General features: G+C 27.4%; 1 protein-coding gene across 1 annotated transcript; it reads right to left on the bottom strand.

The window, feature by feature from the left end:
• Positions 1–209: 209 nt before the first annotated feature.
• LOC125814207 (FCS-Like Zinc finger 5-like) lies at positions 210–1,072 on the bottom strand. The gene is made up of 2 exons (XM_049493664.1): positions 635–1,072; positions 210–538 (listed from the first exon to the last, which is right to left on the bottom strand). Exons 1-2 carry the CDS (start codon positions 955–957, stop codon positions 364–366), a joined length of 498 nt encoding a protein of 165 aa, XP_049349621.1. The 5' UTR covers positions 958–1,072; the 3' UTR covers positions 210–363.
• Positions 1,073–16,870: the final 15,798 nt, after the last annotated feature.

Consider the following 16,870-nt stretch of genomic DNA (forward strand, 5'->3'; position numbering starts at 1 on the left):
ACTCGATAGAAAAATTACTCAGCTCAAAAAGAATCATGGTTCTTCTAAAACCTGCAATTTTTTTGAGATTTTCTACTAATAAAGCAATTGCATACATAATAATAGTAGTAGTAATTAAAATGGCTGCATACAAATTATTAACTGAAACCTTACAAAACTCAGCCTAGAAATTTTCATGTAGAGAGAGAAATATATTTATATAATCATCACATCATGCAGATCTTACTCTAACAACATGTATATACATACATATTATATAGCAGCTTTGATATGCATTTTTTGTGTGTGTGGGTAACGTACTAATTAACCACATCACGTTTGATTCGTGATCCATACATGGAGCCTACTAAAAATCTCCACTACCTAAACGGCGGCGACAGTCTCGCTTGTGGCGGAGACATCAGATCCCTTCCCGGCGGCAGCGACGGAGTTCGTCATATAGTCCTTCCTAGATGCAACCAACGAACACTTGTCCTTCTTCTCATCTAGATTCATTTGCTGCTGTCTACACTCTAGACTGCAAAAAGCACTATCTCCTCTGCAAATTCAACAATTCAAACAAATTAAGTAAAACAGTGCATATATATGTAAATTGACTCGAACAATAGGATTATAAGCAGATTAAAATTAGTACCTGTACATGTAGATATCGCGGCCAGGGATTAAGCGGCGTTTACAGAGGAAGCAAGCTTTCAAAAAATTAGAAGTTTCTAGAAAATCAGCAGATTTACGGCGGTTTCTGGCGGAAACGGTTTTAGGTGCGGTAAATAAACGTTGTTGATCTAGCTGTTGCTGAGTGTTTGCAGGTGAAATAGGATTGTGAGGATCGAATGGATTATTGTAATTAGTAAGAGAAGAATTAGGGTCAGGATTATGATTGAGATTGAGATCTAAAGTGAATTCTGTCATGCTGCTTGTTCTCTTCATGGGTGGCCGAGTCCTCTTCCCCAGCAACATTTTTTTCTTCTTCGATTTAGAGAGAGAAAGAGAAAAGAGGAAGAAGAAGAGTGAGAGTGGGGAAGATGTGTTGGGAAGATAAAGGCGAGAGCCAAAGCACAAGGACAGAATCTCCACCCTTGATTGTGTATTATTTCATCACATATTTTATAAAAATATCATTTTCTCAGATTCCATCTCGTTAAAACCTCTGGCTGTTTGATTAGAAACCAATTATGCTAAGATTATTAATTATGTTATTACTTGTCCATTTTGACAAATCAAGAAAGGACAATTTTTTTTTTACTATTATATCCTCAATTAAATGACTAATTATTTTGAAATATGTAAAAAATTTCATCCACTTCATAATTAATAGGAGTAAAATGGTAAATTTACTATATCATTAATTATTTTCTTAATAGGTGTACATATTTAAAAGTGGACAAGTAATTTGGGACACAAGGAAGGGAGTATATATGTGGGACTAATTAGTGTTTCTAAGTGACAAAGCAGTTTTTTAGAAAAGTTCTCAAAAGACTACTTTCAAATATTGGATAAACACAAATTTGTTTTGTGATATTGATTTAAAAAAATCAATTGATTAATCAAATATAAATACCTTATTTTATTTGTGAAATAAAATACTTTTCAAAATAAATATAGCCAAAATAGACTTCTAATTTATATGGTGCAGTTTTCACTAGATACTAAATTTAAGAATTCTTTTTATTATATTTATTGTTTCAAATAATTATAATACTTGTGTAGCTATATATAATTATCTCAATAAGATAAAAAAAATTAAAATTATATTACTTTTAAATATATGAAAATATTTCTTTTTTGAAACAAATTAAAAAGAAAAAATTATAACATAAAATTAGACCGAAAAAAATATTAACGGTGTTTCCTTTTTAATCTTATCAAACTAAGAAATAACATATGTTTTAATTTCTAAAAATGATCTAATCTTAAAATACTGTTTCGTTTCAAAATAAATGTCATTTTAGCTTTAAAAAAATAAAATAATTGTATTAAGGAGTGTCACTTCAAAAATTCAAGTTTTTTCAACTATAAATTTTTTTCAATAAATATTTATTAAATAATAATAATTTAATAAATTAATATTTATTAAAATTTAAAATATAAATTATATTAAAGCAATGTTTATTTTGAGAAGGAAAGAATTGACATTGAATTAGCGTTACATAGTACGACTTTTTGATACACACCACTAATATAAAAGTCCATTCATTTTTTATGAGTGAGAAAAATGAAAAGATATGTGTACCTTAACTTTCATTATCACTCAATTAAAAGTGTAACTTAATATTAATATACTTATATGGAGTTTTAAATTTTGTGCTAGACAAAGCTCTTTTACATAAAGTGAAATGACCGAAATATGTAACTTTTATTTTAAAATTTTAATTCACTCGATTAAAGTTAAAAAGATGAATAGCAAATATTCATCATTAATATATTTGGAAAAGAAATGAGAATCAGATGTGATTGATCATATAAACATCCTTAAAATTAAACAGAAAATCAACTTTTTTTTCTACGAAAAAGTTTTGAATATATGTTATATACATGGAAATTTTGTAGGATTCTTTAAACGAGTTCTATTTCAATTAGAGTTCTTAGAGACGCCTCTATCCTAAATCCTAACTCATATCTATATAAAATGAAAATTTCGTAAATTCATGAAATATTAATAAAAAGATCAAGATGTAACCAAATACTACACATTATTATGAATGAAATATTCTTATTCCGTCATATATTTTTTGTGATTGCAATTTATCTTTCTGTCATATTTAAAATTCGTTGCAAACATATATGATATACTCTTCCACCAACTATTTTACAAATTAGATGTATAGTATATATATTTTTAATATACATTTTTGTACATATTTTATAGGATAAATGACCAAATAATTCAAATCCGTAATAATCCATACTAAGATTGAAACTTTGTTTTTCATCTAAGATCAATTTTTATCTTTTCAAAAGAAAAATATTTTTATAAATCATGGGTTTGGACAGCACAATAATTCTTGAATTAAAATATTAAATGAACCCATCAAATATTAATTTTGATTTGACATAGTAATATAAATGGAGAAATAGTTCATGATTTGATTGTTAAATAGTAAAACTTGTGGTTCGTGGAGAATTTCCATTTTCAATTAATCATCTCATTAAGACAATCCAAATGTCGATTCTACTTGGCCTTAATTATCAACCTGCTGGTTTGTTGCAAAAGTAGAAAATATCGTATTTGTAATGAAGTTTCCAAAGAAAATGAATGATCACACTAATAATAATTACATTGGGACACTTAAGCAGTAAAAGGGTCATTAAGAAATCAAGTCATTCAATAATATTTGATAACCAGAAGTATCTGATTATAAAGTTGTCAAAAAAAGCCAGCCCAGTCCCATCCGGTCCAAACCTCGCAGGCACAAAAAATTTGATTGGTAATGGCGGGCCGGGAAGGGCCTGAAAATGCTCAACCCAACCTTACCCTAGAAGGGTCGAGGGCTGGGGCGGGCTAGTCCTTTTTTTAATTTTTATTTTATTTTATTCTTTTTAGACTTAAAATTCTATAACATCAAGAAAATGAGAAGATTTTCAAATAAAATATGACAAACAATGATGTTGTTTCAATAACACTAGCAAAACATCTAGTGTAATTAGCATGTATTTAGGATACTAGATACGCGGAATACATGTATCTGGTGTGATGCATCCAGATATGCGAGCGAGATTAGAGAGTGACAAGTGAGATGGGAGGGAGGCGAGGGCACTACTAGCTTTCTCTATGTATCCTAGATACATGTGAATCCACTTGATTAAAGTATATCTAGAACAAATTAATCTAATTTTGAGTCCACATATCTTGAGATACATGTATTCAGACGTATCAAATTATGGTAAGAATCGTAATATTACAACATAGCATGCATTTAAGCAATTAGCTCATATACTAGTGAGATTGTTGTAAGTTACCCTTAAATAAATAGTTTTGGCCCATGGGCTGACCCCGGTCCGACCCCAATCAAACCTCAAGAGCCAAGGGCTTATATGGGTCGGACTTATAAACCCTAATTTTAAATGGATTTAAAAAAAATCCTATCCCAACCCCAACATCGGATTGGATTGGCTCGGTCCCATGAGCTAAACTTTGACGACTCTATCTAATTATAATCTTTTTCAAACTCTTGTTGAGTATAACTGAAGTTCGCCAATCTTAGCTGTAAATATGGTTTAAGTATTCTATAAATAAAAATATATAACCTAATTATCTACGTTTAAAAATTTATAAATTTATAAATTTATAAAATTCAAATTCTAAATCCGCTCGTTAAATTATTAAGTATTTTTAGGAGTGGGGAAGAACAGCTTAGTCAGTAGTATCCCATGAAATGGGCCCATAAATGTGCCATTATTAGAAGGGAGATTCAATGGGTATTTGGTGAAATAGTCCCACTCAATGAATTCGTTTGTCCCCCTCATCAAAATCTTAACCACACAATTTCATATTCCACTTTTTTACATTATTAAATTATTTGTCTGATATTAATTTGATATGAAATATGATAAAAATAAAATTTTATGGTTATAAATTAAAGATATATAAAACGTATTAAAAAAATATTAGGTAGAAAGTTAAAAATAAAATTTAAAAGTTATCCAAAAAAGGAAAATAACATTTTTTTTGAAAATGACTAAAAACAAAGTAGGACAAATAAATTGAACTACTTACTTTTTTTTCTTACTTTTTATTGCTTTTTTATTCTCCTTTTACATAAGAGTAATGTAAATACTACATCAAAAATGACCTTTAACAGAAAATAACTAACGATAATAGTTTAATTGTCGTTAAAGATGTTTTTTTGGAGGCGATTAATTAAACTACTTGCTTTTTTTTCTTATTTTTTGATGCTTTTTTATTCTCCTTTTACATAATAGTAATGTAAAGGAAAAATCACACCATATACACATTTAAGGGTCAATATTACAAGTTTTAAACACATTCTTAAAATATTCTTACTTATAACAGTTTATTTACGGGTTATAACATATTACTTAAATTTAACTTTATTTAAAAATTAATTACAGGTTTATTTAAAAATAATTAATCTCTTTATATTTTTATATTATTAATTATTAATAGCTAGCTAATATAATTTCAGTTCCTTTTTTAAAATCGAAATCATCAGTTACACGAATTTAGGGATTTTACATTGATTAGACTTCCCTTTTTACCGTTACACTCCAATTAATTTTATTTAAAAATCAATTTCCATTTATTTAATAAATGATTAATCTATTTATGGTTTATTATTATTAATTAATAATATGTAATTAAATTGATTTCTGTTCCTTTTTTAAATCTGAAATTATCAGTTACATAGATATAGGGATTCACCTACAACAAGTTTCCTTCTTTACCGTTATCACCTCCCATACGTCAATCCCTCCCCCCTCCCCCCTCCCCCCACACTCATCCAGTTCTACATGCCATTAACACACTAGCCCAATTTTACCTTCATCTATCACATCTTTCTCACCACCAAACTACACTAACTTTACAATCCTCCATTCAATTTAGTTTTTTCAACAAAACCATGTCGAAGAAAATGGTTGTAACTCCTCGAAAGATCCCTCGATTAGTCGAAGGAACTTCTACGGATGAAGTTCATGCTCCATCTTTCAACATTTTGACTCAAACACCGCTGCCAAACATTGTTGAAACTCCGGCTAGGGGTAATTCATCTCTATTGAAAGATCAAAAACAGAAAAAAAAATGACTCAAATAAAAGGGTGAGTCCGATAAATCGAAAGGGGAAGAAGAGGAAGGGGAAAAATGTTGAAACCCCTTTTGATTCTGATTCTGATTCTGATTTTGTTACTGAATCAAAAAAAGAAAAAAAGAAAAAAATAATGAATGTTGAAGTTGCTCAGTCGTCAAAACCATCTACAAGAAGATCCAAAAAAAAAGAAGGAATCAGAAGTCCCAACACCTAAAAAAGACAAAAAAAATTGTTAGGGTAAATATTATATTCAATTTATTTTCACATTATTAAAACTACTGATTTTTTCCTAAAAATATCACATTATTCTTATATTATTTTCGAAATAGTTGTTTGAATGAAACGTGTATGAAATCTGATTAATATGTGTATGATTCTGATTAAACAGTTGATTGTTGGATATTGTATGATTTGTGATATAATAGTGGTATACAAATGGTATGAATTGTGTTTTAACAGTAGTGTGATTGTCTATTAACTGTATATACAAAGAGTGAGAATGGCGCGATCAGTGAGAGTGAAGTTACTGGTACGATTGCTAGCAAATTTGGTGGACCTCGCATAGCAAAAGAACATGTTCCGGATACCACCAATTATCCTACACCAAGACCACGTACAAGAAATTTGAAATAGTTGATTGCACCTTCTACTTTTTTAGAATTACATGTTTTTTTTTTTTTACTTTTGAACAACTTTTTTGTATTTAAGTATTTGATGATATATAATATCATATGTTTTCTTCCAATGAGATATCATCTACATATGAATTACTGTTTGGCTATTATAATTTCAGGATACTAGTAATATACAGATTTCATACCATTTGGATTCACTATTTTAAAATATTAGTGTGAATCCAAATTGTACAATTAACGGATGAAACGTGTGTGAAATTTTATTAATATGTGTATGACACTCAATTTAATGTTTGATGGTTGGATATTGTATTAATTGTGATATAATATTGTTATACAAATGATATACATTGTGTGATTATATGAAATTGATTTATTGTTAGTATAATATGTGTGATATAAACTGAAGTTCGTATTGGAATGAAACTTGAATAAGATTGGTATAAAGTTTGTTATATATTACACTATATTTACACTATCTTATATATTAATCTGGAATAAATTTTATTTTCAAGTATATTAAATCTGTATAAATAATTAATGAATCGCGTATATGAAATCTGGAATCTAAAATCTGAAATTTGTACAAATATTTACACTATCTTATATATTAATCTGAAATAAATTTTATTTTCTAGTATATGAAATCTGTATGAATAATTAATGAATCATGTATATGAAATATGAAATCTGAAATCTGAAATCGGAAACCTGTACAAATAGTTACACTATCTTATATATTAATTTGGAATAAATTTTATTTCTAAGTATATGAAATCGTAAAGAAATCTACATTAGCTTTCTTTTGATCTAAAAAAGCCCGCACACCAACATCATTGTGGATACTAACAGGGGGACATCTATCACTAACTATATATTTCATCTCTATATTGTGAATATTAACATCTATCATTAGTTGCGATGTTATCGCACTTACTAGACCACTATAAAGACTAGAATACTCATATATAATCCCCTCCATCTGAAAATCAACATATTTCCCTGCTTCATTAAAAAAATAAAATAACAATTACTCTTACATAATACAAAAAAAACAAAATTATACACACTTGTCGTTATTTTTTCATACAAAAATCATTCAAACAGTAAACTACAAACATATTTCATTAAAAAATAAAATTTCAGATTTCATACCCACTTAATACAAATTTCATACATACAATCATCATTTACACCAAATTTATACATTTCTCATACCAAATAGTTCATTCCTTTCACACAAATTTATACATAATTGACAAAACTTATATAAACAATAACATTTCACATTTCATACCAACTTAAAACATTTTTAATACACTTATTCAAACTTCAAAATAACTTTTTTTACTAACTAGTTAACACACTTTCATACCCACTTAAAACAACTGTCATACAATTCTTCAATACACTTTCGTACCAAATTAATTACAATTACACTAACAAATTCATTCAAAACTATACATTTTAATTCATTTTTTCACGAAAAAAACCAGTAATCAATAATATTACAGAAACTTACCAAGAAAAAAACCAGTTATCAATAATATGGTGACACTAAACCACTACCAAAAACCAGAAACTTATCAAGAAAATCACTAATATTACAATTTCACAACAACTAATAAGTATTATGAACAAAACGTATTGTTTATACAAAAAAAAAATATCACATTCAATATAGTGGCGATTTACAGTTTCATTTTTTTTTTCTATTTCATTGAAATCCAAATAAAAATAGTAAACAATTAAAAATACTCACCTGAAGCAACCCATCTTCCGCCATGTTTAATTAATATTGATACGTAGTTGTCCATCACAAAAAAAAACACGTTTTTTCAACAAAAAAAAAATCAATTTGTCGCCAGTGACAATTTCTGGAAGAAAAACGAAGAGAGAGAAACGTGAAAGAAAAATGGATAAAATCTGATTTTTAAATTAATTTTAACAAATTGGAGTGAATTAAGGAAACTGAATATTCTTAATTAGTTTGAAATCCCTTAATTCATGCTAATTAATAATTATCTTAAATTAATTCAAATTTAAGATAATCCCTATTTCCGTTTTTTTCATTTTTTCCTTCAAAAACGTTTTATTTTAATTTTTTTTAAATATTTTTATTCTTTTTAAATCAAATGTTTTTAATTACTAAATTTTTATTTTTTTTAATAATATGTTACAACCTGAAATTTTTAATGTTATAACTTGAAAGTCTAAATCTACTCCTATAACTCGAAAATATTAGTATAATATATGTCATATTAGAAATTTTCACTAATGTAAATACTATATCAAAAATGATCTTTAACGGAAAATAACTAACGATAATAGTTTAATTGCCATTAAAAATATTTTTTTAGAGACGATTAATTACTAGTTACAATTACAAATTCTTTATAAATACTGTTAAAGTCTATACAAACATTGGACCTAATACAATTAACTAATGTGATCACATCACCCTATATTTCTAAGATTATTTTGAAGGAAAATGGAAAGAAAAAAAGAGTTGGAAGGGAAAAATAATATAATACTCCTACAATACTAAAAAATTCTGCTCTTTTTTCATTTTCCTTATTTATATATTTTATACTAATATTAATGGAAAACTATATTAAGAGAACCTTTATGACTAATAATCAAATATCATTTTGATTGAGTAATAATAAATGGGAGGATTTGCACAAATAGGAGGATTTAAGGCCACTGTTGGTCCAATTGTTCACAAGTTTGGCTACCTTCATTCTCTCATCTTATTAAATCGTTAACAAGTTTAGTTCGATGATTATATCTTTGACTTGTCCATAAGTTTCATTGAATATAATTAAAGTTATATAATAAAATTCATATTAGACAATTAAATATAAATATTCTGACAAATCTAACAACGGTATTTTTTAAAAGAGAGAATCCAATAAGCATTTGGTCTAAACGATAAAAAATGATTCTAGAAGAGGGAGCCAAAAACGAAATTGAATGAACAAGATCCTAAAAGTCTATTTAACTAGGGATGACAAATGGGATGATACAATTATAAGATGAATTCGTATAAAACCATAAAAACTTCAATCCATCCACTTCCTTCTGCCCCGCTCTGCAATTTATTTATTTTAATTTTCAACCCGCCCCATCCTCATGTATAAACGAAAAAACAGCAAATCACCAATTTTAAAATTAGATTATTGCTCTGAGGTAAATCTTAGAACACTAGATTGAAGGAATACATAAGAGATTTGGGAAGCTCAAAGACGGTCACAAGTAGGCCAATTGGATAATAAAAGAATTTATGAGTTGGAATATATAAGGGTAATAATTATTACTACTTTAATTTATTCTTTATTTGATTCTCTTTCTTGGGAATTTTAAACAATTCCTTCTTTATTTTGATTATGAATTATAATCAAAGTCATGTTCGTATTTATTTTTTAACCTAACTTTTGTGCGTGTCATGCTCCTTCCAGACATATCATAAAACATAAACTTATAAATAATTGTGTGCACCTTTATCATGTTAATTTAGGATTTAAAGTTTACAAAATTTACATTTTAATTCTTTTAGATAAATAATTTATAAATATTATTTTTTTATAAAACAAAATTTGGACTAAAACTATTTGATGAATGTTATCGAACGTATATATTTTACTCTACACCCGGCTCTAATCATTAACTATGAGAGTCTTACTACATCAAAAATGATCTTTAACGACAATTAATTAATGATAATAGCTTAATTGTTGTTAAATATGTTTTATAAAAGCAATTAATACTCTTTGTAAATGTCCCTAAAGCCTATACCGACATTTGATCTAATGACAATTAACAAATGTCGGTAAAAACTTAAGCACTCTTTATTAATAAGTACTCCATCTGTGCCTTTATACTTGTCAATTTTTGACTTGACACACCTATTAAAAAAATATTGACTGGTATAGTGAGCTTATCATTTTACTCCTATTAATTGATAGGATCCCAAATATCTTTACTCACTATATTTTTCAAAGATATTAACTTAATGTTAATAAATTGAGGGTTAAATAAATTTAAAAAATGTTCTTTCTTGATTTGTCAAAAATGACAAGTAAAAAGGAAATATTGAATAAGTTAAAAAGGATAAAGAGAATATATTTATTACCGCTAAAAAATGTTTTTGTCGTAGTAGTGTTTGTTGCTTCATTAACAATCACCTATCAATTTTTTGTACGTGCTGATCTATTATTTATAAAGTTCAATTTGCAACATCAAAGTTCTAATATTACTTCAAATATGTTTTGGTTGTCGTTGTGGGGTAATTATCATTATTAGAAATAGATTATTTTTTTTGTACGTGCTGATTTATTATTTATAAAGTTCAATTTGCACATCAAAGTTCTAATATTACTTCAAATATATTTTGGTTGTCGTTGTGGGGTAATTATCATTATTAGAAATAGATTATTTTTTTTTGTGAACCAGTAAAAAATTTATACTATAAAATATGATTTTTTTTCACTTCATTATTATTGAATCGGCTCATAATAAAAATGCATGGCAGAAAGTAAATTTTCATTGAAATTTGAAAATAGTCGTTGGATATGTTTTCTTTTCTTACTCATGATTCAATCAAAATTTGTGAAAAATAGCCACTAAATATTTTTGAGTGGATAATTTCAATGCGAAAATAATATTATTTTTCTTTAGTCTATCACTCTATCTTACGCTCATTATCTCCCTTACGCATAATTTTGTTTGTTTTATTGTCCTTTTTTATCTTTTCTTTCCGTTCTAAGTTTCAACTGAAATATTAAGAAATTTGCCGCAATTAGCTTAAACAAAACACAATACAAACGGAAAGAAAATTTATTGTCCAAGATCATGATAAGATTATCAATTAGAGTAATTTACACTTTAATGGAAACAGTATTATTAATATTATAGGTTGAATTTAATTTATTGGTGCATGTTGCTCTATTATGACAATTTCCTCTTTAAAATAATTGTCATATTTTGCTTTTCGAGAGTCAATTTGATTAAGTTTTCAAGTTGAATTTGATTAGATTAATTCATTGTTATAAACTTAAAATTTTAAATATTCAAAAGCCATATGAAAAACAACAATTTCTTCTCATATCAATGGTCTTGATTTAAAAAGTACATCTTAAAATATTGATCAAAGTTCATATATATCGTTTAATACAAATGGATGGGGAGAATATCTGATAACTAAATGTATGCAAACGTACAATTGAAGTAAAGGCATCCAATTAATTAAATATGGTACACATTACACAAACAATACTAGCAAGTAAATCTATGTGTGACCAACAATGGTTGTGGTGGAGTGGTAAATACTCATTTATCCTTAACCAAAAGGTCTCGGATTTGAGCCCCTAGGGTACGGAGTCACCTTTGTCAGGGAGTGCTTTACCTCTCAAGGACTTCAAGAATACCGAACACCGGGTGGGAAACAAAAAAACAAAACTCTGTGTGTGAAGAAAGGGAATATGCCTCTAAATTAAACAAAAAATCCCACTAATCAATAACATAAAAATAAAAAATAGTAATCATAGTCCTCTAACATTGGTAAAAACATAAGTAAATTTTTTGAAAGTATTATGTTGATGAGGTCATAGATGGTATATCAAAATTAGTGAACTAATTAAATATCTTATTATTAGAGTAATAGTTACACATTGGAAAATGAAATAAAATGTTAGGTTGCTTCCATAACGGGGTTTTGGGGGTATCTCTGCAGATTACAGTCTTCATTTTTTGCCGTCGATGAGGAAACAATTCCCAAAATTAATACTCCCTATGTTCCTAATTACTTGTCCATTTTTAAATTAATACACATATTAAGAAAACAATTAATTACAGAGTGAGTATACCATTTTACCCTTACTAATTATGAAGTGGATGAAAAGTTCTACAATTTTCAAAGTAATTAGTCATTTAATTGAGGATATAATAGGTAAAAAAAATTATCCTTTATTGATTTGTCAAAATTGACAAGTAATTAGGGACAAATAGAGTATATTTAATTATTTAAAAGACATGTACTTTGATATATAAAAAAATAACTATGTACTTCAGGTTAAAGTTACGTCATTTTTACTAGTAATTGTACTTGGAGTAAGAAAAAAAAAAGAACCAATCAGGCTGGCATCAAGTTGTACAAGTGCCAGGCACCAGTCTATTTCCAATGTTCATTATTAAAATCATACTTATTTTTTTGGTAAATCCTTCTTGCTCCGTTTATTTTTACTTGTTTATTATACTAAAAATAGAGGTCTACTTTACTTATTAGGTCAATCGATAAGTAAAATGGATGGAGGGAAGGAATACTACTCCCCTGTTTCAGTTTGTTTGTCTGATTTTAACTTGATATGAAGTTTAAGAAAGTATTTTTTTTAAATCTCGTGTTTTTAAATTAAAGATATATAGAATGTATCAAAATATCTTTTAATCTTGTGATTTTAAACACATCACGTAAAAACAAACAAATTAAAACGGAGGAACTATATAATTTATCTAAATTTAATTTGATTAGTACAAGTGAGCATTAACTAAAAAGTTAAGTCAGGTGAGCCGTGTCACTGACTCGAAAGATTCTTACTTAGTGTCACAGGGTCTGGTCAGCCTTATCTAATAAGTACTTAATTTTCTATCTTAATATTAATCTAAACAGGAATTATGTGAGAATTATTTGCTAAATGTGTCAACATAAAATGTTTCATATAGACTATGTAAAAGTATTCAAAGCCTCAAAGGTTTATCTTTATTTGACTATATTTGATTTAATTTGGTATACTTAAGTCTAAAGAAATAATAAATAAAATAATATTTTTAATATATCAACCCTAATTATTAGAAATCATCTAAATGTTGAAAATTGATTGAATAGTACTTAATAATAAAGGTAAAATAGATATAAAAATTACAAAATAATTCTTGAATTATCAAACTAAATAAATAAAAATGAACATTTTTTTTTTTTAGTATAACGACAAGTAAAAGTGGACGAAGGAAATATTATTTTACACAAAATAGAACAAATTTGTGTTAAGACTATTCCCACACTCGTAATTTTGTATTTAAATTTCAAATTCATTAAACGGGTGTGTGTGTGTTCAATTTTAAAATTTTAAATATTTGTTTTAGTAAATATTGATGTAATAAATAAATGTATATTAAAGTTTTAGCTGCCTTTCGTTAAGGGCGACGAAAAAGTCCCAAGTATAAAAGCTAAAAAAATAGTTTAACTACTTAAAATTTCTATAAAAATCTGTATGATTTATTAGTATTATTATATATTTTCAGCATATGCCAACCAATTGATCTTACAATCATTTTTTTATTACATTATTTAATCTATTAATTATTTATTTCTATATAGGCATGTCAAATGTCAATCCTTCACTCCAAATGTCAAATGTTACCTACACAGCGAAAAATAGAAAAAAAAGAGAAATCCATAAACATATTTGGAAAGACTGATTAAGGAGAAATCTCAAGCTGCCAACCAGAACTAATTGCTTATAACAATTTCATACTGTTCTATAATTTTTTGGGATAAAGGTCTGAAAAATATCTTATTTTTGATCGAATTTGTTGTTGAGATACTAAACTTTCATGAGGACCTATTACCTCCTTAGACTATTTAATACCGTATTTTAAACATATATATTTGCCCACGTGGACATAAAAAATAATGCAAAATTATAAATAGTAATGTGTCCACGTGGGCACATATATACCTTTAAAATACACTATTAAATAGTTCAGGGGTAAAAGAATACGGTATTAAATAGTCTAGGGAGGTAATAGGTCCTCATGAAAGTTTAGTATCGCAACAACAAATTCGACCAAAGTTGAGATATTTTTCAGACTCTTATCCCTAATTTTTTTTATGTAACTTGTCTTTCATTGAAAATTCAGACAAATACGTACTTAGCAACAACAACATCAATTATACTAAATAGAATTCTCTCCGTTCTAATTTATTTGTCTGATTTTGACTTGACATAACGTTTAATAAAGTAAATAGACTTCTAAATCTCGTTATTTGAAACTAAATATATGTAAAAGTATGTATATATTAAAGTTTATACAAAATTTAAGATGTGACGAGGATCAGGGGCATGCAAGGCCAGTACTATATATTTCCTATTTCAATTCGTCTACAAACAACATATCAATCTTTTTCATCTTTGTTATATAAAAATGAGAAAGAATTTAAACAAGACTAGTACAACTATTTTTTTTTCTTCAAATTACATAGATGAATTGATTTGATTCGAATAATCACATTCGATAATATCCTAATTCCCAAAAAATCCAAGCATAAAATAACAAGAGAAAGAAGAAGAACATGGTGAATATGTGAATACTAGCTCCCAAATCATCCACGGCCACAAAACCAAATCTTGGAATCTAACTAGCTACGAGAGTTATTGTTGAAGAACAAAATTTGTAGCTTTCCACTCAATTATTCAAAGTTACATTGTTCTTTTCTCAAACGAGAATCTTTTTTGTTATTGTCATGTGTCCCACGTTAGTTAAGGAAATGAAATATATTATCTGACTCTTTTACATATTAATTTTGAACAATCCTCACTTCATGAGTTATCTTTTGAAATTGAATTTAATTTGATTCAAACTAATCCATTTTCCTTATCATCGTATCTGAGTCTGCCTTATCCTAATACTCCAATTTTTTGTTTATCCATGTTATATTGTCCACATGACTTCAAATGTCCAATTCAAGGAGCATTAGGAGATGGTAGCGCGTTAAAGGTTGAAAACAAGTTATTACCTTCAGAATATCCAAATAATCTTGATTTATTTGATGTTGATCTTTCACGAATGTTATACATACAAAATATCCATTTCTAGCTATTCGAATGAGCTTTAATGATTTTAGACAATCTTCACCTTATAAACTAGTTTTTTAGATTGAATGAGGATAAACATCCAACTTTTCTTACCAAACAATGAGTAGATGAATCTAGTAGGGTCATTTTAGGAGGCCTCAAATAATAACATATATACTCACTTTTCTAACTTTACACCTAAGCATGAACCTCTAACAATGTCACATTTCTAGTTTTGTCGTCAATGTCAACCACTTGTTTTAATTTCTACCTTTCATTATATTGTACATAGTTCTCCTATTTGTTTGGATATGTCCCACTCATTTTCTCTTTGCCTATTTAATTTCTTGTGACCTTTCTAATACTTAAGGGGTTCTTTTATACTTTTCATCGCATCACAAACGTACTATATATAAATTCTATTTTTTAAAAGCAAAAAATAATATATTAGAGGGTTTCATTTATTATATTTTGTCTTTCGCTTTCCACAAGACTCATATAATTTATAGTGGGGAATACTCTTTATTTATATTTAATGTTTTGATTGTCAAGCTTAGGCTTACCAAATTCACATATTTAATGATGAATATTAGGTGTTAAATCATCATTTGTAGAAAAATACACTCTTTGTATTGACTAGCGACCTTAGACTCTGATCAAGATTATATTACTTTCAACTAATTTAATAGTATCAACATATATACATTACATTGTATATTATAAGCTTTAATTGATACATTAAATTTCGATATAACATTTTTGGTCCCTAAGTTATTGGTAGCTTTTGGTCCTTGTGATGACATAATATATATTTAACATAACATATATGTAATTAATTAAGTGGTGAAATGGTTAATAATTATGATAAATTTATGAATATTCACAAAACAAATGGATCAAAAGTGCGAGATAATGATAAAAAAATGCATCTAATGTATTTCAGTTTTTTTCAAGATTAATTATATATAAACTATCATGTGTGTGAGTTTTCTACCAGCTACCACTAACAATTTATCGGAACACACCTCAACTATTAGGTGTGCGAGTTTCCTACTGAAACATTACCATCGTTTAGGTAGGAAAAGAGTATAATTGATAGTTGGGGACTTGATGTGTATGTTGATAAATAGTTGATAGTTTAGGAAGGAAACTCGCACAAATGCATGATAAATCGGAATGAATTAGACCCTTCACTGTTTAATTAAGTAAAGATTTAATGTTCTTTGTCAAATATCACATGGACGAAAAACATAACTTACCAATAATTGAGAAACAAAAATGCTATTAACCTAAAAAAAATAAAAAGATGAACAAGAATCTTTCCCTTAGAAATATTAAATATAAATACAATGGTTAGGTTGATATAGAAAGCTTGCAGCAGTGTGACAAGCCCAATCACTACATACACACATCTGAGAGCTACCTTTCATATTATTAGAGTTTGGAGCAGTCCACATATTGGGGGACCAAATTTATGTGAAGTTAGGTGTTGATCTTTTAACTTTAGTCAAGAAAAAAATAATAGTAATATATAATATATATCTCAAAAAAGTAGAATTTTCTTATTATGATAATTGACATTGTATTACTTCTCACCATTTTTTTTTAATGAGGATGG

The sequence above is a fragment of the Solanum verrucosum genome, unplaced genomic scaffold (assembly GCF_900185275.1).
Source record: "Solanum verrucosum unplaced genomic scaffold, falcon-dt-bn FXZP01000230.1, whole genome shotgun sequence".
In the NCBI taxonomy this organism is placed as follows: Eukaryota; Viridiplantae; Streptophyta; class Magnoliopsida; order Solanales; family Solanaceae; genus Solanum; species Solanum verrucosum.

Bases quoted from the DNA above. Each gene is read 5' to 3' on its own strand.
- LOC125814207 (XM_049493664.1), bottom strand. From the start codon at position 957: ATGTTGCTGGGGAAGAGGACTCGGCCACCCATGAAGAGAACAAGCAGC. The intron at 539-634 runs GTACTAATTTTA...TTGAATTTGCAG, and splicing joins CGCGATATCTACATGTACAG to AGGAGATAGTGCTTTTTGCA.